This window comes from Callionymus lyra, chromosome 1 (assembly GCF_982586985.1).
Source record: "Callionymus lyra chromosome 1, fCalLyr1.hap1.1, whole genome shotgun sequence".
Taxonomy (NCBI): domain Eukaryota; kingdom Metazoa; phylum Chordata; class Actinopteri; order Syngnathiformes; family Callionymidae; genus Callionymus; species Callionymus lyra.
Window position 1 is genome coordinate 743,176 of NC_141818.1, and position 24,000 is coordinate 767,175.

At 38.7% G+C, this 24,000-nt stretch overlaps 3 protein-coding genes across 3 annotated transcripts in view; all 3 read left to right on the top strand.

The window, feature by feature from the left end:
- LOC148087316 (pleckstrin homology domain-containing family G member 3-like) overlaps positions 1-4,012 on the top strand; it is a 12,469-nt gene extending 8,457 nt beyond the window's left edge. Inside the window, exons 8-13 of the mRNA XM_087786189.1 lie at positions 137-226; positions 398-484; positions 563-593; positions 2,117-2,187; positions 2,350-3,361; positions 3,420-4,012. Of these exons, the coding sequence (XP_087642315.1) occupies positions 137-226; positions 398-484; positions 563-593; positions 2,117-2,187; positions 2,350-3,361; positions 3,420-4,012 (1,884 nt within the window). The remainder of the gene's footprint in view (positions 1-136; positions 227-397; positions 485-562; positions 594-2,116; positions 2,188-2,349; positions 3,362-3,419) is intronic.
- A 610-nt stretch (positions 4,013-4,622) lies between these two features.
- Positions 4,623-12,340, top strand: cep43 (centrosomal protein 43). The gene is made up of 13 exons (XM_087786907.1): positions 4,623-4,898; positions 5,261-5,314; positions 5,431-5,485; positions 7,170-7,258; positions 7,363-7,572; positions 8,969-9,039; positions 9,303-9,361; positions 9,411-9,472; positions 9,526-9,866; positions 11,766-11,899; positions 11,965-11,992; positions 12,057-12,144; positions 12,200-12,340. Exons 1-13 carry the CDS (start codon positions 4,815-4,817, stop codon positions 12,272-12,274), a joined length of 1,350 nt encoding a protein of 449 aa, XP_087643033.1. The 5' UTR covers positions 4,623-4,814; the 3' UTR covers positions 12,275-12,340.
- A 5,347-nt stretch (positions 12,341-17,687) lies between these two features.
- LOC148087318 (EVI5-like protein) overlaps positions 17,688-24,000 on the top strand; it is a 34,482-nt gene continuing 28,169 nt past the window's right edge. Inside the window, exon 1 of the mRNA XM_087791514.1 lies at positions 17,688-18,383. The gene's annotated coding sequence lies outside the window, so the exon portion shown is untranslated. The remainder of the gene's footprint in view (positions 18,384-24,000) is intronic.

Here is a 24,000-nt window from a genome sequence, read left to right on the forward strand (position 1 = left end):
GTCCATCAATGTCACCTGTCCATCAATGTCACCTGTCCATCACTGTCCATCAATGTCACCTGTCCATCAATGTCACCTGTCCATCAATGTCACCTGTCCATCACTGTCCATCATGGATCAGCTGTCATTGTTTCAGTGCTCCACCCTGATGTTGATCGACACCAAGGACTCGAGGAGCTTCAGTGTGACTCACTATAAAAGACCTAAGAAGCCTCACACGCTCCAGGTACACACGCTGTTGTTGTTGTTGGTTATGTTGTTGTTGTTGTTGATTATGTTGTTGTTGTTGTTGTCATTACTATCAAGGTTTATGTTGTAATGACGTTTTGTTGATGTTGTTGTTGTTCTATATTTGCTGCTGCTGTTGTTGTTATTATGGAGGATGTTGTGTGTTCAGGCCAGAAGTGTGGAGGAGAGAGAGTCGTGGGCTCATCACATCAAACGCATCATCCTGGAGAACCATCAGGCCGTCGCTCCTCACAAGGTTTGAACCTTCGACACCAGAACCAGAACCAGAACCAGAACCAGAACCAGAACCAGCAGCTCATCTTTGTTGTTGCAGGACAAAGACGTCGCGCTGGAGCCTGTCAGGCGTGAGTACCACTGGTTAGTGAGTGATGTCATCACTAGTCATGTGACTGGTTAGTGAGTGATGTCATCACTAGTCATGTGACTGGTTAGTGAGTGATGTCATCACTGGTCATGTGACTGGTTAGTGAGTGATGTCATCACTGGTCATGTGACTGGTTAGTGAGTGATGTCATCACTAGTCATGTGACTGGTTAGTGAGTGATGTCATCACTGGTCATGTGACTGGTTAGTGAGTGATGTCATCACTAGTCATGTGACTGGTTAGTGAGTGATGTCATCACTAGTCATGTGACTGGTTAGTGAGTGATGTCATCACTAGTCATGTGACTGGTTAGTGAGTGATGTCATCACTAGTCATGTGACTGGTTAGTGAGTGATGTCATCACTAGTCATGTGACTGGTTAGTGAGTGATGTCATCACTAGTCATGTGACTGGTTAGTGAGTGATGTCATCACTAGTCATGTGACTGGTTAGTGAGTGATGTCATCACTGGTCATGTGACTGGTTAGTGAGTGATGTCATCACTAGTCATGTGACTGGTTAGTGAGTGATGTCATCACTAGTCATGTGACTGGTTAGTGAGTGATGTCATCACTGGTCATGTGACTGGTTAGTGAGTGATGTCATCACTAGTCATGTGACTGGTTAGTGAGTGATGTCATCACTGGTCATGTGACTGGTTAGTGAGTGACGTCATCACTGGTCATGTGACTGGTTAGTGAGTGACGTCATCACTGGTCATGTGACTGGTTAGTGAGTGACGTCATCACTGGTCATGTGACTGGTTAGTGAGTGATGTCATCACTGGTCATGTGACTGGTTAGTGAGTGATGTCATCACTGGTCATGTGACTGGTTAGTGAGTGACGTCATCACTGGTCATGTGACTGGTTAGTGAGTGATGTCATCACTAGTCATGTGACTGGTTAGTGAGTGATGTCATCACTAGTCATGTGACTGGTTAGTGAGTGATGTCATCACTGGTCATGTGACTGGTTAGTGAGTGACGTCATCACTGGTCATGTGACTGGTTAGTGAGTGATGTCATCACTGGTCATGTGACTGGTTAGTGAGTGATGTCATCACTGGTCATGTGACTGGTTAGTGAGTGACGTCATCACTGGTCATGTGACTGGTTAGTGAGTGATGTCATCACTGATCATGTGACTGGTTAGTGAGTGACGTCATCACTGGTCATGTGACTGGTTAGTGAGTGATGTCATCACTAGTCATGTGACTGGTTAGTGAGTGATGTCATCACTGGTCATGTGACTGGTTAGTGAGTGATGTCATCACTAGTCATGTGACTGGTTAGTGAGTGATGTCATCACTAGTCATGTGACTGGTTAGTGAGTGATGTCATCACTAGTCATGTGACTGGTTAGTGAGTGATGTCATCACTAGTCATGTGACTGGTTAGTGAGTGATGTCATCACTAGTCATGTGACTGGTTAGTGAGTGATGTCATCACTAGTCATGTGACTGGTTAGTGAGTGATGTCATCACTGGTTGTTTGTGATGTCAGAGCTCTCCAGGCCTCGGTTCAGTGCAGACCACAGGAAGTTGTCACCAGCAGCAGGAAGTCAGGAAGGTCAGGTGATCAAACTCTCACCTGTGTTAATTGTTTGGTCACATGACTGACAGTGATTCTGATTCGTTGATTGCTGCACCTGATGATGACATCACAGCGGTCCAGGAGGTAAGACGTGTGATGGTTCCAGGTAAACTATGATGTCATCAACACCTGTTCTGTTCAAGGTGAAACAGGATATGCCACGCCCACTCCCAGAGGGGGCGGAGCCAGCAGCCCTCCAGGTAGGAAGCAGGTGTTCTGGAGGGGAGGGGCTTCCGTCTGCTCACGGCGTGTCCTTCCAGAGACTTCCTGTGCTGGCGTGTGGGCGCACCACAGGTACCGACCCGGGTCGTGGTCTGGACTCTCGGAAGAGCTCAGAAGACCCGGAGATGGAGGAACTGGCCCTGGCGTGCGTAGAATCTTCCGAGGATGAAGAGAGCGAGAAGGACCAGTCCAGAACCCTCCGGTCCTCGGCTCCGACCCGGTCCAGAGACGTGGGCCAGCAAGTGAGCCAGCGAGTCCAGGAAGACTGGAAACTGCTCGACAGATTCTGTAGCCCGGCTTCTGAAGCCAACAAAGCACCGCCCGCACTGCGCTCCGATCCTGACGGTACCACCGGATCCCCTGAGAGCCGGAGACACTCCGAGGCGGGCGGGCGACGGAGACGGGACTCGGTTCTGACCCCTCGCGACCTCCTGCTCATCGGAAAGATCAAGAGTTACTACGAGAGTGCCGTGGCCCAGGATGGCGGGCTCAGCCTGCAGCGCCGCGAGAGCGTGACCCACATCCCCACCGGGCTGGTCCGCACCTCGGTCAGTCGCTTCAACAACGTTCTCACCTGCTCCTGTCCCGCCCTGCACTCGCTGGACTCGCCGGCATCAGACCCTGTGGCAGAGATCAGACCCGCTTCCAAGGTGGTCCAAACGATGGAGACCGGTCCAGGGAAACTCCTCTTGGCAGGTGCACCTACAGAGCCTCCGGTGACCCGTGAAGACCTCGTCCAGGACCAGGGCCCGAAGGCTGAAGGTGTGAGTGAGACGTCCGAGGACCAGCGGGTTGAACCGGAGAGCAAGGTTCTGCACTTGGCCCGCTGCTATAGCCTGAGACTCAGAGAGTCCAAACCTTCGGTCTCGGCTAGAATTCCTGAAGCCCAGACGTGCCCGAGGACCGGACCCGGCCCGCCTGAGGAGAGTCCAGGTAAGACGCACACAGAGGTCCACCTTGAAGATGTTCACGTGGTTTTTATTCCCTGCAGCCGTTGAATCAGTGCAGACCCAGAACACGGACACAGAACTTCCCGCCCCGACAGCGCCGCCTCCAAACACCCGCACCCCCCACCCGCCGGGGTTCCACTGGCCCGACGTGCGAGTACTCCGCTCCAAATACTCGGATCCCCAGAGGAGACCAGGACACCATTCCAGGTCCTCCGGGCTGGAGCCAGAATCCTCCGGTACGATCCACGGAGCGAACATCTCACGCCCCCCGCTGAGCCCGACACCGCCTGCTGAGCCAGAGCCGCTCTCTCAGGGACCCGGTCTAAGTCAAGTCCTCCAGCAGGAGGTCGAGGACTCTGATGGTCTGAAGGTCCTGGACTCTGAAGCTGGTTCTGACAGCTCCGGGGCAGAGGAGCAGAACTTTGTACAGATCCGCTCCCCGACCAGCCGCGAGAAGATCTCCATCATGGCCGTGGTGGACCGGTGCCGGGCCTACCAGGACTCTGAGGAGTACAGGCACAGAGAAGCAACAGTGGCCCCTGAGGTCCAGGACGAGAAGAAGGTCCGAACAAAGACACCAGGAGAACAGAACGTTGTGAAGAACCTGCGGGAAAAATTTCAAAAGTTTCAATGAACGTTAAATGTCACTTTTATTTTGAGGAAAGAAATGTGGATATTATATCTAACTAGATAAATCTAAGAATATAAGATAAGAATATAAGATTAATATAAGAAATCATGAAGAACTGCTCGTTTCATCTACAAACAGACATTGTTTCAAACGTAAATCAGAAGAAAACACACAGGAAACATAAAGAAATGTTAGACATTGAACTCAAACATCAAAGTTGTTCAAATGTTTTAGGTTTAATATTTGAGTGACAGGTGTGCGGACACACCTTCAATGAAGTACAGTCAGTGTCAGGGGGTCGTATCTTGTAATACAATCGTTTGTTTAAACCAAGAGTACTATCTCTCTCATGAATGTAACTCATATAAGTAACTCAATAAAGTTCTACCAAACATAACGTAAAAGAATGTGTTTGTTTTGGATTAAAAACGAATGTGAATGAAAGTGTTCATTCATAATTGTTCATTTCCATCGAGAGACGCAAATGTTCGTGAAGATTCATGTGATTTTGAAGAAACAGTTTAAGAAACCATTGAACGTTTCCAAAAAAATCTCAAAAAACACGTCACATCCGGTTGTGCTCTGTTTTGTTTCCGGGGCGCAGGTTACGTTAGCAGTTAGCTATTATATGTTTGTGTGTGTGTTTGTTATATGTTTGTGTGTGTGTTTGTTATATGTTTTTAACAAACCATAGTACATTTCCTTAAAAAAAAAAAAGAAAAAAAAGAAAAACAAACCTCGCATCCGGTTGTGCTTTGTTTTGCTTCCGGGGCGCAGGTTACGCTAGCAGTTAGCAGTTAGCATCATGTCGGCTGCTGAAGATGATTCTGAACTTCGAGATCTTCTGATCCATAACCTGGAGAACACAGGAGTCCTGAACAAACTCAAGGTCTGTGCGTGTGTGTGTGTGTGTGTGTGTGTGCGTGTGTGTGTGTGTGTGTGTGTTTTTGTGTATTTAATACATATTACTCATATATGGAGTATTCCTGGAAGTGAAGGAGAAGTTCAATGAATAACTATATTAATATATATATATATATATATATATATATATATATATATATGTGTGTATGTTATATATATATATATATATATATATATATATGTGTGTATGTTAGTTATATATATGTGTGTATGTTATATATATATATATATATATATATATATATATATATATATGTGTGTATGTTAGTTATATATATGTGTGTATGTTATATATATATATATGTGTGTGTGTGTGTGTGTGTCCAGGCCCAGATGAGGGCAGCAGTGTTCCTGGCCATGGAGGACCAGGATCGTCTGCAGGTGAACATGTTTCTCTTCAGCTTCACTCTGATGGTTCTGATGGTTCTGATGGTTCTGATGGTTCTGATGGTTTTGATGGTTCTGATGGTTTTGATGGTTCTTTGATTGACGTGCAGAACAAAACTCCTCTGATCAACGAGTCCCTGGACAAGTGTCTGGACACCAGAGATGGTGAGTGTGTGTTTGTTTGTGTGTGTGTTTGTTGTATGTTTGTGTGTGTTTGTTGTATGTTTGTGTGTGTTTGTTGTATGTTTGTGTGAGTGTTTGTTGTATGTTTGTGTGTGTTTGTTGTATGTTTGTGTTTGTGTTTGTTGTATGTGTGTGTGTGTTTGTTGTATGTTTGTGTTTGTTGTATGTTTGTGTGTGTTTGTTGTATGTTTGTGTTTGTTATATGTTTGTGTGTGCGTTTGTTATGTTTTTTATATGTTTGTTATATGTTTGTGTGTGTGTTTGTTATATGTTTTTATATGTTTGTGTGTGTGTTTGTTATATGTTTGTGTGTGTTTGTTATATGTTTGTGTGTGTATCTGTTATATGTTTTTTATATGCTTGTTATATTTTTTTGTGTGCGTTTCTAATATGTTTGTGTTTTTTTATATGTTTGTGTTTGTTATATACATGTGTGTGTGTTATATGTGTATGTATGTTATATATATATATGTGTGTGTGTTATGTGTGTATGTATGTTATATATATATATGTGTGTGTGTTATGTGTGTATGTATGTTATATATATATATATGTGTGTGTGTGTTATATGTGTATGTATGTTATATATATATATATGTGTGTGTGTTATATGTGTATGTATGTTATATATATATATGTGTATGTATGTTATATATATATATGTGTGTGTGTTATATGTGTATGTATGTTATATATATATATGTGTGTGTGTTATATGTGTATGTATGTTATATATATATACATGTGTGTGTGTTATATGTGTATGTATGTTATATATATATATGTGTGTGTGTTATATGTGTATGTATGTTATATATATATATGTGTGTATGTTATATGTGTATGTATGTTATATATATATATGTGTGTGTGTTATATGTGTATGTATGTTATATATATATATGTGTGTGTGTTATATGTGTATGTATGTTATATATATATATACATGTGTGTGTGTTATATGTGTATGTATGTTATATATATATATGTGTGTATGTTATATGTGTATGTATGTTATATATATATATGTGTGTGTGTTATATGTGTATGTATGTTATATATATATATGTGTGTGTGTTATATGTGTATGTATGTTATATATATATATACATGTGTGTGTGTTATATGTGTATGTATGTTATATATATATATGTGTGTATGTTATATGTGTATGTATGTTATATATATATATGTGTGTGTGTTATATGTGTATGTATGTTATATATATATGTGTGTGTGTTATATGTGTATGTATGTTATATATATATATACATGTGTGTGTGTTATATGTGTATGTATGTTATATATATATATGTGTGTGTGTTATATGTGTATGTATGTTATATATATATATGTGTGTGTGTGTGTTATATGTGTATGTATGTTATATATATATATGTGTGTGTGTGTTATATGTGTATGTATGTTATATATATGTATGTGTGTGTGTGTGTTATATGTGTATGTATGTTATATATATATATGTGTGTGTGTGTGTTATATGTGTATATATGTTATATATATATGTGTGTGTGTTATATGTGTATGTATGTTATATATATATATGTGTGTGTGTTATATGTGTATGTATGTTATATATATATATATGTGTGTGTGTTATATGTGTATGTATGTTATATATATATATGTGTGTGTGTGTCTGCAGGACGTCTAGTCACGGGTCTCATCGTGGACTTCCTGCAGGAGTATCATCTGGACCTCAGTCTCAGTGTGTTCCGGCCTGAGATCAACCGGGTCAGTCCAGTGTGTACTTACACACACACTTCCACACACACACACACACACACAACATCAGACACACACTTGTACACACTCTGACCTGGATCTCATGTGTGCAGCTGAAGGGTGTGGACGGGCGGGTCCAGGTCCAACGAGAACTGGGTCTGCCGGAGCAGCCGGGCGCTCTGCTGCTGCAGCTGATCCAGAGTCAGCGCGGGTCGGACCTGCAGAACCAACACCTGGTTCTGAGTCGTCCTGCTGTTGAGACCCAGAAGCTCAGCCACGAACAGCGGGTTCTGGCCCGATCCAAGTTTGACCTCTATGACCCGGTGAGACCATGAGCCCGTGTGTAGTCGAGAGTGTGTAGTCGAGAGTGTGTAGTCGAGAGTGTGTAGTCGAGAGTGTGTAGTCGAGAGAGTGTAGTCGAGAGAGTGTAGTCGAGAGTGTGTGTAGTCGAGAGAGTGTGTAGTCGAGAGAGTGTCTAGTCGAGAGTGTGTAGTCGAGAGTGTGTGTAGTCGAGAGAGTGTAGTCGAGAGTGTGTAGTCGAGAGAGTGTAGTCGAGAGAGTGTAGTCGAGAGTGTGTGTAGTCGAGAGAGTGTGTAGTCGAGAGAGTGTCTAGTCGAGAGTGTGTAGTCGAGAGTGTGTGTAGTCGAGAGTGTGTAGTCGAGAGAGTGTGTAGTCGAGAGAGTGTGTAGTCGAGAGTGTGTAGTCGAGAGTGTGTGTAGTCGAGAGAGTGTGTAGTCGAGAGTGTGTACTCGAGAGTGTGTGTAGTCGAGAGTGTGTGTAGTCGAGAGAGTGTGTAGTCGAGAGAGTGTGTAGTCGAGAGTGTGTAGTCGAGAGAGTGTGTAGTCGAGAGAGTGTGTAGTCGAGAGTGTGTAGTCGAGAGTGTGTGTAGTCGAGAGTGTGTGTAGTCGAGAGTGTGTGTAGACGAGAGTGTGTAGTCGTGACAGTGTATAGTCGTGAGTGTGTGTGTGTAGTGATGTATGTGTGTAGTAATGTATGTGTGTGTGTAGTGATGTGTGTTTTGCTGACAACAGTGGATGTATGTGTGTAGTGATGTGTGTGTGTAGTAATGTTTGTGTGTAGTGATGTATGTGTGTAGTGATGTGTGTTGTGCTGACAACAGTGGATGTATGTGTGTAGTGATGTATGTGTGTAGTGATGTATGTGTGTGTAGTAATGTGTGTTGTGCTGACAACAGTGGATGTATGTGTGTAGTGATGTATGTGTGTAGTGATGTGTGTTGTGCTGACAACAGTGGATGTATGTGTGTAGTGATGTATGTGTGTGTAGTGATGTGTGTTGTGCTGACAACAGTGGATGTATGTGTGTAGTGATGTATGTGTGTGTAGTGATGTGTGTTGTGCTGACAACAGTGGATGTATGTGTGTAGTGATGTATGTGTGTAGTGATGTGTGTTGTGCTGACAACAGTGGATGTATGTGTGTAGTGATGTATGTGTGTGTAGTGATGTGTGTTGTGCTGACAACAGTGGATGTATGTGTGTAGTGATGTATGTGTGTGTAGTGATGTGTGTTGTGCTGACAACAGTGGATGTATGTGTGTAGTGATGTATGTGTGTGTAGTGATGTGTGTTGTGCTGACAACAGTGGATGTATGTGTGTAGTGATGTATGTGTGTGTAGTGATGTGTGTTGTGCTGACAACAGTGGATGTATGTGTGTAGTGATGTATGTGTGTGTAGTGATGTGTGTTGTGCTGACAGGACAACAGTGGATTTGTGCAGAAGGACGACTTGAAGTGTGTTTTCATGGATCTCTTCCCGAGTCTGAACAAGTAAGAACCATCAGAATACACACACACACACACTCACACACACTCACACACACACTCACACACGCACTCGCACTCGCACACAAACACACACACTCACACACTCACACACACACACTCACACACACACACTCACACACACACACACACTCACACTCACACACACACACACACACACACACACTCACACACACTCACACACACACTCACACTCACACACGCACTCGCACACAAACACACACGTATATAAATGTGTGTTTGTGCAGAAACATGGTGTCGAGGTTCGTCAGCGATGAGTTGAGTTCTTTGGACACTTCGACTCCAGGTAAGTGTCAACAGAAGCTCGACTGCTCTGGTCTGACTTGTTCTCTCAGCCGCAGACTTCCTCCTGCTGGAGACTCTCTACCAGCGTCTGGTGGCTCAGTGCACGAGTGTGGTGAGTCTCGTCCTCCTGGACCTTCAGCTCCCACTAACACTGTTGCTGTTCAGGTGCTCGCTCACGCAGGTCACAAGGTCGCCGATGCTGCAGGTCACGAGGTCACCGACGCTTCAGGTCACAAGGTCGCCGATGCTGCAGGTCACGAGGTCACCGACGCTTCAGGTCACAAGGTCGCCGATGTTGCAGGTCACAAGGTCACCGACGCTTCAGGTCGTGAGGTTGCCGATGCTGCGGGTCGTGAGGTCGCTGATGCTGCAGGTCAGGAGGTCAGAGGTCAATGTCAGCAGGAAAACAAGCTGCTTGATGAACAAAGTCCAGAAGAAGAAGAAGTTGAAGAAGAAGATTCTTTCTTTGATGATCCTCTTCCTCCACCTCAGAAGACATATGGCAGGTCAGCCATACACACACGTATACACACGCGTATACACACGCACGCGTATACACACGCACGCGTATACACACACACGCGTATACACACGCACGCGTATACACACACACACGTATACACACACGTATACACACGCACGCGTATACACACACACGCGTATACACACGCACGCGTATACACACGCACGCGTATACACACGCACGCGTATACACACGCACGCGTATACACACGCACGCATATACACACACGCGTATACACACACGCGTATACACACACGTATACACATGCGTATACACACGCGTATACACACATATACACACACATATACACACGCGTATACACACGCACGCGTATACACACGCACGCGTATACACACGCACGCGTATACACACGCACGCGTATACACACGCACGCGTATACACACGCACGCGTATACACACACACGCGTATACACACGCGTATACACACGCGTGTACACACGCGTGTACACACACGTGTACACACACGTATACACACGCGTATTCTTGCAAAGTGATTCAGACACAGGAATTCACTTCTTTTGAGTCTCAAATGGTCTTGGTTGGTTCTACAAGACCTTTCTATTGTGTGTCAATCTACCGCCCAAATCAAGATCTCCTGAGTCTGAAGAGACTTTGTCGAAAGACTGAGCGTCTCTGGAAGTCTACTAAACTTGAGGTGCACAGACTTCACCTCAGGGATCTGATGACTTCTTACAATGAGATGGTGGAATCTGCTAGATCTGATTACATCAGAAAACTGGAAGCAGCAAATAAGCAAAAACCCCAAAGTGTTGTTTGACTAGATTAATTCTCTAATTTTTCACTGACAAAATTAAATTGATCGAAGAGAAAATCTCTCTTTTGTTTGGAACCCCTACTGTCTCTGAGCCCCTCTCCTCCTCTTGGTCTTCCTTCACTGCTGTCTCTGAGCCCCTCTCCTCCTCTTGGTCTTCCTTCACTGCTGTATCTCTGGGTGATATTTCGGCACTAGTGAACAAGATGAAACCCTCCTCTTGCTCAGATGACGTCCTTTCTTGTAGGCTTTTTATCAAAGTTTTTGATGTAATTGGCCCCTGAGTTACCAATATGGTGAACCTCCCCCTTTCCACAGGGGTTTTTAACAATGCATTTAAACATGCCATTGTGGAGCCTCTGCTCAAAAAGCCAGGCTTAGACCCAACTGACCTCAGTAATTTCAGGCCTATTTCTAAGCTCCCTTTCTTGTCCAAGATCTTGGAGAAGGTTGTGTCTGAGCAGCTGTTCCTGGATCAGAGCGACATCCATGAGAAGTTTCAGTCTGGCTTCCATAAACATCTACGGAGACAGTCTTACTGAAGGTGTCCAGTGACATCATGATGTTCTGGTTCTGTTGGATCTGTCCTCAGCCTTTGACACAGTTGAACCAGATCCTGCTGAGAAGACTGAGGGATGAAGACTGTCTGGGTCTGTGTTCCAGTGGTTCTCCTCATACCTTCTGTTTCAGTGTATCTGTCAATCAAATGAGGTCTGAATCATCTGTTGTGTGGAGTCCCTCAAGGTTCTGTTCTGGGTCCTTTTTTGTTTCTACTTGATTCGTCTGTTAAAATCCTGATGTTTCTTCCACATGTTTGCTGATGACATCCAGCTCTACTGCTCTTTTGATCCAACTGAGCTCCAGAGGCTGAACTTAGTCAATTGTTGCTAGAAATCAAACAATGAGTGAAAACACTTTGCAGCTAAATGTCAGTACTTGAGTGACTTAGGTCTGTCTACACACGCACATATAAACACACATATACACACATACACACACATATACACACACACATGTATTTGTGTGTGAGACGATGAAGGTGTCACGAGGGTCCATCAACAGCAGGTCTTCCCTCGTCTCGTCCTCCAGACAGACCCAGGGCCGTCAGAGTCCAGCAGGGTCTCAGTGCGAGGACAGGAAGTGGACCCCCTCCGTCTCTGACCCTCACAGACCGGCCGGTTCAGAACCCGAGGAGCCGAGACTGAACGTGGGCAGGATCGCGGGTCAGTTGTTTCTTCTCCAACCAGCTGATCTGCTTCTACTCTGACCTTTGACCTCTGACCCGCAGATGAAGACTACGACGACGACTTCAACAGGTTTGACCTTTGACCTTACCCGTCCCCTCGTTTTTCGGACTCCGGTCCTGAACCTCGGTCTCAGCCACAGGTCGGAGTTGACGCGCAGCGACCTGAGCATCGGCGAGGAGATCGAGGAGGTGTCGATCGAGGGTCTGCAGGACAGCGAGCAGGTGATGAGGTCACCGGCCTGTGGCGTCGCCCTCTGACCTGCGTCTGTCTCCTCAGTGCGAGGACACCCAGGACACCAGCGTGTCCAGACTCAGCCCTGGTCCTGCTGACTTCATGGAGGACGTGTCCTGAGACGTGTCCTGAGAAGAAGTCCCGAAGACTCCGCAGCTCTTGAATAAACACTATTTGTTACTCTGATGTTACTGTTACTGTTGTGTGCTTGTTGTCGTCTACAAACACACAATACACTAGTGTAAGAACAACATTCGTTCTTCACTGATATAATAACAACATTTAGTTCTTCACTGATATAATAACAACATTTAGTTCTTCACTGATATGATAACAACATTTAGTTCTTCACTGATATGATAACATTAGTTCTTGACTGATATAATAACATTTAGTTCTTCAATGATATAATAACAACATTTAGTTCTTCACTGATATAATAACAACATTTAGTTCTTCACTGATATGATAACATTAGTTCTTGACTGATATAATAACATTTAGTTCTTCAATGATATAATAACAACATTAGTTCTTGACTGATATAATAACATTTAGTTCTTCAATGATATAATAACAACATTTAGTTCTTCAATGATATGATAACATTAGTTCTTGACTGATATAATAACATTTAGTTCTTCAATGATATAATAACAACATTAGTTCTTGACTGATATAATAACATTTAGTTCTTCAATGATATAATAACAACATTTAGTTCTTCACTGATATGATAACATTAGTTCTTGACTGATATAACATTTAGTTCTTCAATGATATAATAACAACATTTAGTTCTTGACTGATATAACAACAACATTTAGTTCTTCAATGATATAATAACAACATTAGTTCTTCACTGATATGATAACATTAGTTCTTGACTGATATAATAACATTTAATTCTTCAATGATATAATAACAACATTTAGTTCTTCACTGATATAATAACATTTAGTTCTTCAATGATATAATAACATTTAGTTCTTCAATGATATAATAACATTTAGTTATTCAATGATATAATAACAACATTTAGTTCTTCACTCATATAATAACAATTAGTTCTTCAATGATATAATAACATTTAGTTCTTCAATGATATAATAACATTTAGTTCTTCACTGATATAATAACAACATTAGTTCTTCAATGATATAATAACAACATTTAGTTCTTCACTGATATAATAACAACATTAGTTCTTCAATGATATAATAACAACATTTAGTTCTTCACTGATATAACAATAACATTTAGTTCTTCACTGATATGATAACAACATTTAGTTCTTCACTGATATAATAACAACATTAGTTCTTCAATGATATAATAACAATATTTAGTTCTTCACTGAGATAATAACATTTAGTTCTTCAATGATATAATAACAACATTTAGTTCTTCACTGATATAATAACAACATTAGTTCTTCAATGATATAATAACAACATTAGTTCTTCACTGATATAATAACATTTAGTTCTTCACTGATATAATAACATTTAGTTCTTCAATGATATAATAACAACATTTAGTTCTTCACTGATATAATAACAACATTAGTTCTTCAATGATATAATAACAACATTAGTTCTTCACTGATATAATAACAACATTTAGTTCTTCACTGATATAATAACATTTAGTTCTTCAATGATATAATAACAACATTTAGTTCTTCACTGATATAATAACAACATTAGTTCTTCAATGATATAATAACAACATTAGTTCTTCACTGATATAATAACATTTAGTTCTTCACTGATATAATAACATTTAGTTCTTCAATGATATAATAACAACATTTAGTTCTTCACTGATATAATAACAACATTAGTTCTTCAATGATATAATAACAACATTAGTTCTTCACTGATATAATAACAACATTTAGTTCTTCACTGATATAATAACAACATTAGTTCTTCACGGATATAATAACATTTAGTTCTTCACAGATATAATAACAACATTTATTTCTTCAATGATATAATTACATTAGTTCTTCAATGATATAATAACAACATTTAGTTATTCAATGATATAATAACAACATTAGTTCTTCAATGATATAATAACATTTAGTTCTTCACTGATATAATAACAACATTAGTTCTTCACTGATATAATAACATTTAGTTCTTCACTGATATAATAACAACATTAGTTCTTCACTGATATAATAACAACATTAGTTCTTCAATGATATAATAACATTTAATTCTTCAATGATATAATAACAACATTAGTTCTTCAATGATATAATAACATCATTTAGTTCTTCACTGATATAATAACATTTAGTTCTTCACTGATATAATAACAACATTAGTTCTTCAATGATATAATAACAACATTTAGTTCTTCACTGATATAATAACAACATTAGTTCTTCAATGATATAATAACAACATTTAGTTCTTCACTGATATAACAATAACATTTAGTTCTTCACTGATATGATAACAACATTTAGTTCTTCACTGATATAATAACAACATTAGTTCTTCAATGATATAATAACAACATTTAGTTCTTCACTGAGATAATAACATTTAGTTCTTCAATGATATAATAACAACATTTAGTTCTTCACTGATATAATAACAACATTAGTTCTTCAATGATATAATAACAACATTAGTTCTTCACTGATATAATAACATTTAGTTCTTCACTGATATAATAACATTTAGTTCTTCAATGATATAATAACAACATTTAGTTCTTCACTGATATAATAACAACATTAGTTCTTCAATGATATAATAACAACATTAGTTCTTCACTGATATAATAACAACATTTAGTTCTTCACTGATATAATAACATTTAGTTCTTCAATGATATAATAACAACATTTAGTTCTTCACTGATATAATAACAACATTAGTTCTTCAATGATATAATAACAACATTAGTTCTTCACTGATATAATAACATTTAGTTCTTCACTGATATAATAACATTTAGTTCTTCAATGATATAATAACAACATTTAGTTCTTCACTGATATAATAACAACATTAGTTCTTCAATGATATAATAACAACATTAGTTCTTCACTGATATAATAACAACATTTAGTTCTTCACTGATATAATAACAACATTAGTTCTTCACGGATATAATAACATTTAGTTCTTCACGGATATAATAACATTTAGTTCTTCACAGATATAATAACAACATTTATTTCTTCAATGATATAATTACATTAGTTCTTCAATGATATAATAACAACATTTAGTTATTCAATGATATAATAACAACATTAGTTCTTCAATGATATAATAACATTTAGTTCTTCACTGATATAATAACAACATTAGTTCTTCACTGATATAATAACATTTAGTTCTTCACTGATATAATAACAACATTAGTTCTTCACAGATATAATAACAACATTAGTTCTTCAATGATATAATAACATTTAATTCTTCAATGATATAATAACAACATTAGTTCTTCAATGATATAATAACATCATTTAGTTCTTCACTGATATAATAACATTTAGTTCTTCACTGATATAATCACATTTAGTTCTTCAATGATATAATAACATTTAGTTATTCAATGATATAATAACAACATTTAGTTCTTCACTGATACAATAACATTTAGTTCTTCAATGATATAATAACATTTAATTCTTCAATGATATAATAACAACATTTAGTTCTTCAATGATATAATAACAACATTTAGTTCTTTACTGACATAATAACAACATTTAGTTCTTCAATGATATAATAACATTTAGTTCTTCAATGATATAACAACATTAGTTCTTCAATGATATAATAACAACATTAGTTCTTCAATGATATAATAACATTTAATTCTTCAATGATATAATAACAACATTAGTTCTTCAATGATATAATAACATTTAGTTCTTCAATGATATAATAACATTTAGTTCTTCAATGATATAATAACATTAGTTCTTCAATGATATAATAACATTTAACTATTCAATGATATAATAACAACATTAGTTCTTCAATGATATAATAACAACATTTAGTTATTTACTGATATAATAACAACATTTAGTTCTTCAATGATATAATAACAACATTTAGTTCTTCAATGATATAATAACAACATTTAGTTCTTCAATGATATAATAACAACATTAGTTCTTCAATCATAAAATAACAACATTTAGTTCTTCACTGATATATAACATTTAGTTCTTCAATGATATAATAACAACATTTAGTTCTTCAATGATATAATAACATTTAGTTCTTCAATGATATAATAACAACATTAGTTCTTCAATGATATAATAACATTTAGTTCTTCAATGATATAATAACAACATTTAGTTCTTCAATGATATAATAACAACATTAGTTCTTCAATCATAAAATAACAACATTTAGTTCTTCAATGATATAATAACATTTAGTTCTTCAATGATATAATAACAACATTTAGTTCTTCACTGATATAATAACAACATTTAGTTCTTCACTGATATAATAACAACATTAGTTCTTCAATCATAAAATAAAAACATTTAGTTCTTCAATGATATAATAACAACATTTAGTTCTTCAATGATATAATAACAACATTTAGTTCTTCAATCATAAAATAACAACATTTAGTTCTTCACTGATATAATAACAACATTAGTTCTTCAATGATATAATAACAACATTTAGTTCTTCACAGATATAATAACAACATTAGTTCTTCAATGATATAATAACAACATTTAGTTCTTCAATGATATAATAACAACATTTAGTTCTTCACTGATATAATAACAACATTAGTTCTTCAATGATATAATAACAACATTTAGTTCTTCAATGATATAATAACAACATTTAGTTCTTCAATGATATAATAACAACATTAGTTCTTCAATGATATAATAACAACATTAGTTCTTCAATGATATAATAACAACATTAGTTCTTCAATCATAAAATAACAACACTGATCATTATCGTCAATGACTGTGGCGCCCCCTGCTGTTTAACTTCTGAAACTCCCAGAACATGAACGTCATCTGTGGACTGAATAAAATAACATTTTCAGATCAAATGATGAAAACTTAACTTCAGACGGATATAAAGTCATCATTTATGTATTATTATTATAGTGACATAAGTCTATTATAGAGAATAAATATGTTATGATTCATGTATTACTGTTGAAGATCATTAACAAAAGATATATTTATAGTTAGAAACAATAATATTAAGATGATGTTTTACACACAGTCTGTGTTTTCTTAAAACAATGTATGTTAAATAGAAACAAAAACATATATTTTATACAGTGTTCAATGATCATTGACAGAATATTTAACATAAATCAAGATTATTGAACATATTGTGTTTTCAAACCTGGTTTAAATATAAATAAATGAATGTTTATGATTCTATGTTTGACAGAAATAAATACATTTAAACACACAAACCTGTAAATGATGTTAAAATGGAACGAAAGACAATATTTATTGAACCGAAAAAAAAAAATGTAATTGTCGAGACATGTTGTGACAGAAAAACTATACAATTAGATCAACTATATGAAGTGAAACGTTTTCAAATAAATACAGATATAATTCACACACAGGTTCATACACGAGCTTGATAGTAGTTCATTGTTGAGCGAAATAAATATTTGATGAGAAAAAGCTTAAATAAATGTATGTTACAGCCTGATATTGCTTTACATCCCATAATCTTTGCTTCCAAGTCAATCTAAACTCGCAGGACATTCTTCCTCAACAAGGCAAGAATCCTCCAGACATCACCTGCAGGCTCCGCCCACACAGGAATAAACCTTCGCGCTCATTGGTCGCTTCTCCTGCCTCTCTGAAGAGAGCAGCGCGATCCCGTCTGTGATTGGTCGACAGTCTGTCCGTCAGCTCTCGTCTGCCACGCGATTGGCTGAGAGCGGCGCGTGTCGCTCGGAGCCGGAGGAGGAAGAGGAGGATGAAGAAGATGAAGATGAAGAGGACGCTCAGGACAGCCATTCCCGGCGAGTCTCAGTGACGGACGCGTCGAGTCTCTCGGTCCAGACGAAGGTTCGGGACCCGCGGACTCTGCACAGAGACCCCGGATGTTGTGACGCGCGGCGCCGCCTGAGGATGAGCTGCAGTGGTCAGTGGCTCTGCTCGCGTCCACACGAACCAATTATCTGAGCTCGAAGCATCGCTGACGACGACGAGGAGGAGACGCTGGTGAGATGTTCGTCCTGGTCCACCATCATCTTCATCCTCTCTTCCTCCTCTTCCTCCTCTTCCTCCTCTTCCTCACGCCAGAGATGGTCCTCCTGTTGTGTGAGCTCGTGGCGACACACGGTGCTGTTGTGACGTCACACCGCGGTGTTGATGTGTCATGTTGTCCGCGGATGGTCCAGAGGCCTGTTGTGTGTCCGTCATGACGTCAGAGCAGCGAGAAGATGCTGTTGAAACACCTGCTTAGAAGTGACGTCAGATCACAAGTACACTGATTTAATGTTAGTGTAGTAACAAGTATATATGTGTAGTATTGTCCAGTACTTGACTCTGGTGTTGTGATAGTGTAGTAACAAGTATATATGTGTAGTATTGTCCAGTACTTGACTCTGGTGTTGTGATAGTGTAGTAACAATTATATATGTGTAGTATTGTCCAGTACTTGACTCTGGTGTTGTGATAGTGTAGTAACAAGTATATATGTGTAGTATTGTACAGTACTTGACTCTGGTGTTGTGATAGTGTAGTAACAAGTATATACGTGTAGTATTGTCCAGTACTTGACTCTGGTGTTGTGATAGTGTAGTAACAAGTATATATGTGTAGTATTGTACAGTACTTGACTCTGGTGTTGTGATAGTGTAGTAACAAGTATATACGTGTAGTATTGTCCAGTACTTGACTCTGGTGTTGTGATAGTGTAGTAACAAGTATATATGTGTAGTATTGTCCAGTACTTGACTCTGGTGTTGTGATAGTGTAGTAACAAGTATATACGTGTAGTATTGTCCAGTACTTGACTCTGGTGTTGTGATAGTGTAGTAACAAGTATATATGTGTAGTATTGTACAGTACTTGACTCTGGTGTTGTGATAGTGTAGTAACAAGTATATACGTGTAGTATTGTCCAGTACTTGACTCTGGTGTTGTGATAGTGTAGTAACAAGTATATATGTGTAGTATTGTACAGTACTTGACTCTGGTCTTGTGATAGTGTAGTAACAAGTATATATGTGTAGTATTGTCCAGTACTTGACTCTGGTGTTGTGATAGTGTAGTAACAAGTATATACGTGTTGTACTGTCCAGTACTTGACTCTGGTGTTGTTATAGTGTAGTAACAAGTATATATGTGTAGTATTGTCCAGTACTTGACTCTGGTCTTGTGATAGTGTAGTAACAAGTATATATGTGTAGTACTGTCCAGTACTTGACTCTGGTGTTGTGATAGTGTAGTAACAAGTATATATGTGTAGTATTGTCCAGTACTTGACTCTGGTGTTGTGATAGTGTAGTAACAAGTATATATGTGTAGTATTGTCCAGTACTTGACTCTGGTGTTGTAGTATTTACAGACCACATGACTCTTGATCCTCTCGTCCTCAGTCATTAATGATCGTTGAGGTTTTTCATTGACAAAATTAAATCTATCAAAGAGAAAATCTCTCTTTTGTTTGGAACCCCTACTGTCTCTGAGCCCCTCTCCTCCTCTTGGTCTTCCTTCACTGCTGTATCTTTGGGTGATATTTCATCACTAGTGAACAAGATGAAACCCTCCTCTTGCTCAGATGACGTCCTTCCTTGTAGGCTTTTTATCAAAGTATTTGATGTAATTGACCCCTGAGTTACCAATATGGTGAACCTCTCCCTTTCCACAGGGGTTTTTAACAATGCATTTAAACCATTGTGGAGCCTCTGCTCAAAAAGCCAGGCTTAGACCCAACTGACCTCAGTAACTTAAGGCCTATTTCTAAGCTCCCTTTCTTGTACAAGATCTTGGAGAAGGTTGTGTCTGAGCAGCTGTTCCTGGATCAGAGCGACATCCATGAGAAGTTTCAGTCTGGCTTCGGTTATCATCACTCTACGGAGACAGCTTTATTGAAAGTGACATCATGATGTTCTGGTTCTGTTGGATCTGTCCTCAGCCTTTGACACAGTTGAACCAGATCCTGCTGAGAAGACTGAGGGATGAAGACTGTCTGGGTCTGTGTTAGAAGGTTCTCATCTTACCTTTCTGGGCAGTTTTAGTGTATCTGTCAATCAAATGAGGTCTGAATCATCTGTTGTGTGGAGTCCCTCAAGGTTCTGTTCTGGGTCCTTTATTGTTTTTGCTGTACTTGATTCCCCTCGGTAAAATCATTCAGAGATTTCCTGATGTTTCTTATCACATGTTTGCTGATGACATCCAGCTCTACTGTTGATCAACTGATCAGAGGCTGAACTTAGTCAATTGTTGCTAGAAATCAAATAATGAGTGAAAACACTTTACAGCTAAATGTGGACAAAACTGAAACTCTGGTGATTGTTGATGATAAGATTCCAGGGTTGAGTCAGTACTTGAGTGACTTAAGTCAGTCTGTCAAACTGAGCCTGAGAAACCTGGGTGTTGTATTTGATAAAGACATGTCTCTTGTTCAACACTGAAGAAAACTGACCAGAAACTGTTTCCTTCAACTGAGAAAAATCTCTAAACTTAGGAAAATGTTGTCGGAACATGATCTGGATCTTATAATCCATGTGTTTGTTTCTTCTCGTCTGGACTATTGTAACAGTTTGTTTTCATGTCTTAACAAGAAGGATCGTCTCGTCTGCAGTTGATTCAGAATTCTGAGCCGCTCTAGTAGAAGAACTCACATTTCTCCTTCAAACTCTTCACTGGCTTCCAGTTTCTTTCAGGATCAACTTTAAAATTCTGGTTCTTACTTTCAGATCTATTCATGGTCAGACCTTCATGATCTGATCCAGACTTACACCCCAGCTCGGGCTCTGAGGTCTGTGGATCAGAATCTACTTATGGTTCCACGCACACGGTTCAGTTCTCTTTGCGCTTGATGATCTACTGACTCCTTGAAGAAACATCTGTGTTTGATGATCTACTGACTCCTTCAAGAAACATCTGTGTTTGATGATCTACTGACTCCTTCAAGAAACATCTGTGTTTGATGATCTACTGACTCCTTCAAGAAACATCTGTGTTTGATGATCTACTGACTCCTTCAAGAAACATGTGTGTTTGATGATCTACTGACTCCTTCAAGAAACATCTGTGTTTGATGATCTACTGACTCCTTCAAGAAACATCTGTGTTTGATGATCTACTGACTCCTTCAAGAAACATCTGTGTTTGATGATCTACTGACTCCTTCAAGAAACATCTGTGTTTGATGATCTACTGACTCCTTCAAAAAACATCAGTGTTTGATGATCTACTGACTCCTTTAAGAAACATCTGTGTTTGATGATCTACTGACTCCTTCAAGAAACATCTGTGTTTGATGATCTACTGACTCCTTCAAGAAACATGTGTGTTTGATGATCTACTGACTCCTTCAAGAAACATCTGTGTTTGATGATCTACTGACTCCTTCAAGAAACATCTGTGTTTGATGATCTACTGACTCCTTCAAGAAACATCTGTGTTTGATGATCTACTGACTCCTTCATGAAACATCTGTGTTTGATGATCTACTGACTCCTTCAAGAAACATCTGTGTTTGATGATCTACTGACTCCTTCAAGAAACATCTGTGTTTGATGATCTACTGACTCCTTTAAGAAACATGTGTGTTTGATGATCTACTGACTCCTTCAAAAAACATCAGTGTTTGATGATCTACTGACTCCTTTAAGAAACATCTGTGTTTGATGATCTACTGACTCCTTCAAGAAACATCTGTGTTTGATGATCTACTGACTCCTTCAAGAAACATCTGTGTTTGATGATCTACTGACTCCTTCAAGAAACATCTGTGTTTGATGATCTACTGACTCCTTCAAGAAACATCTGTGTTTGATGATCTACTGACTCCTTCAAGAAACATGTGTGTTTGATGATCTACTGACTCCTTCAAGAAACATGTGTGTTTGATGATCTACTGACTCCTTCAAGAAACATCTGTGTTTGATGATCTACTGACTCCTTCAAGAAACATCTGTGTTTGATGATCTACTGACTCCTTCAAAAAACATCTGTGTTTGATGATCTACTGACTCCTTCAAGAAACATCTGTGTTTGATGATCTACTGACTCCTTCAAGAAACATGTGTGTTTGATGATCTACTGACTCCTTCAAAAAACATCTGTGTTTGATGATCTACTGACTCCTTTAAGAAACATCTTAATACGTTTCTATTTGTTCAGGCTTTTCCTTGATTTTCTGGAACTCCTGTGTTGTTATCAGTTTTATCTTGATCTTTAAAATATATACTTTATTGAATATTGTTTTGATTGTTTAAGTTCTTTGTGACCCTGGTCTGGAAAAGTACTATATAAATAAAAATGACTTACTTAACTATGCTATGGAGGACGTAACGACTGCTGCCATCTAGAGGCCGGAAATTTAATTGCAAAACAAAAACGCTGTGAATGTGAATTGTAAATAATAAATCAAATGATTTGATAAAATGTGACTAGAAAGTCAGTCTAAATGTAATAAAGATATAATAACAGTTTAGTTCAAAAAGTATAAAATCCTTCCTGTTGATGTTCTTGAAACTCATGAGATCACGAGTGAATCTTCAGAACATGTTGATCATCATGAAGAAACTCACGAGTGTCTAGAGACGCAAGTCTTCATCATGTGATCCTCAGATGACACCAGAGTCAAGTACTGGACAATACTACACAAATATACTTGTTACTACACTATCACAACACCAGAGTCAAGTACTGGACAATACTACACATATATACTAGTTACTACACTATCACAACACCAGAGTCAAGTACTGGACAATACTACACATATATACTTGTTACTACACTATCACAACACCAGAGTCAAGTACTGGACAATACTACACATATATACTTGTTACTACACTATCACAACACCAGAGTCAAGTACTGGACAATACTACACATATATACTTGTTACTACACTATCACAACACCAGAGTCAAGTACTGGACAATACTACACATATATACTTGTTACTACACTATCACAACACCAGAGTCAAGTACTGGACAATACTACACATATATACTTGTTACTACACTATCACAACACCAGAGTCAAGTACTGGACAATACTACACATATATACTTGTTACTACACTATCACAACACCAGAGTCAAGTACTGGACAATACTACACATATATACTTGTTACTACACTATCACAACACCAGAGTCAAGTACTGGACAATACTACACATATATACTTGTTACTACACTATCACAACACCAGAGTCAAGTACTGGACAATACTACACATATACTTGTTACTACACTATCACAACACCAGAGTCAAGTACTGGACAATACTACACATATATACTTGTTACTACACTATCACAACACCAGAGTCAAGTACTGGACAATACTACACATATATACTTGTTACTACACTATCACAACACCAGAGTCAAGTACTGGACAATACTACACATATATACTTGTTACTACACTATCACAACACCAGAGTCAAGTACTGGACAATACTACACATATATACTTGTTACTACACTATCACAACACCAGAGTCAAGTACTGGACAATACTACACATATATACTTGTTACTACACTATCACAACACCAGAGTCAAGTACTGGACAATACTACACATATACTTGTTACTACACTATCACAACACCAGAGTCAAGTACTGGACAATACT

Excerpts from the sequence above, each read along its gene's own strand:
- cep43 (XM_087786907.1), top strand. The coding sequence starts at position 4,815 with ATGTCGGCTGCTGAAGATGATTCTGAACTTCGAGATCTTCTGATCCAT. Across the intron at positions 4,899-5,260 it reads GAGTCCTGAACAAACTCAAG|GCCCAGATGAGGGCAGCAGT; the intron begins GTCTGTGCGTGT and ends GTGTGTGTCCAG. Across the intron at positions 11,900-11,964 it reads GAACGTGGGCAGGATCGCGG|ATGAAGACTACGACGACGAC; the intron begins GTCAGTTGTTTC and ends TCTGACCCGCAG.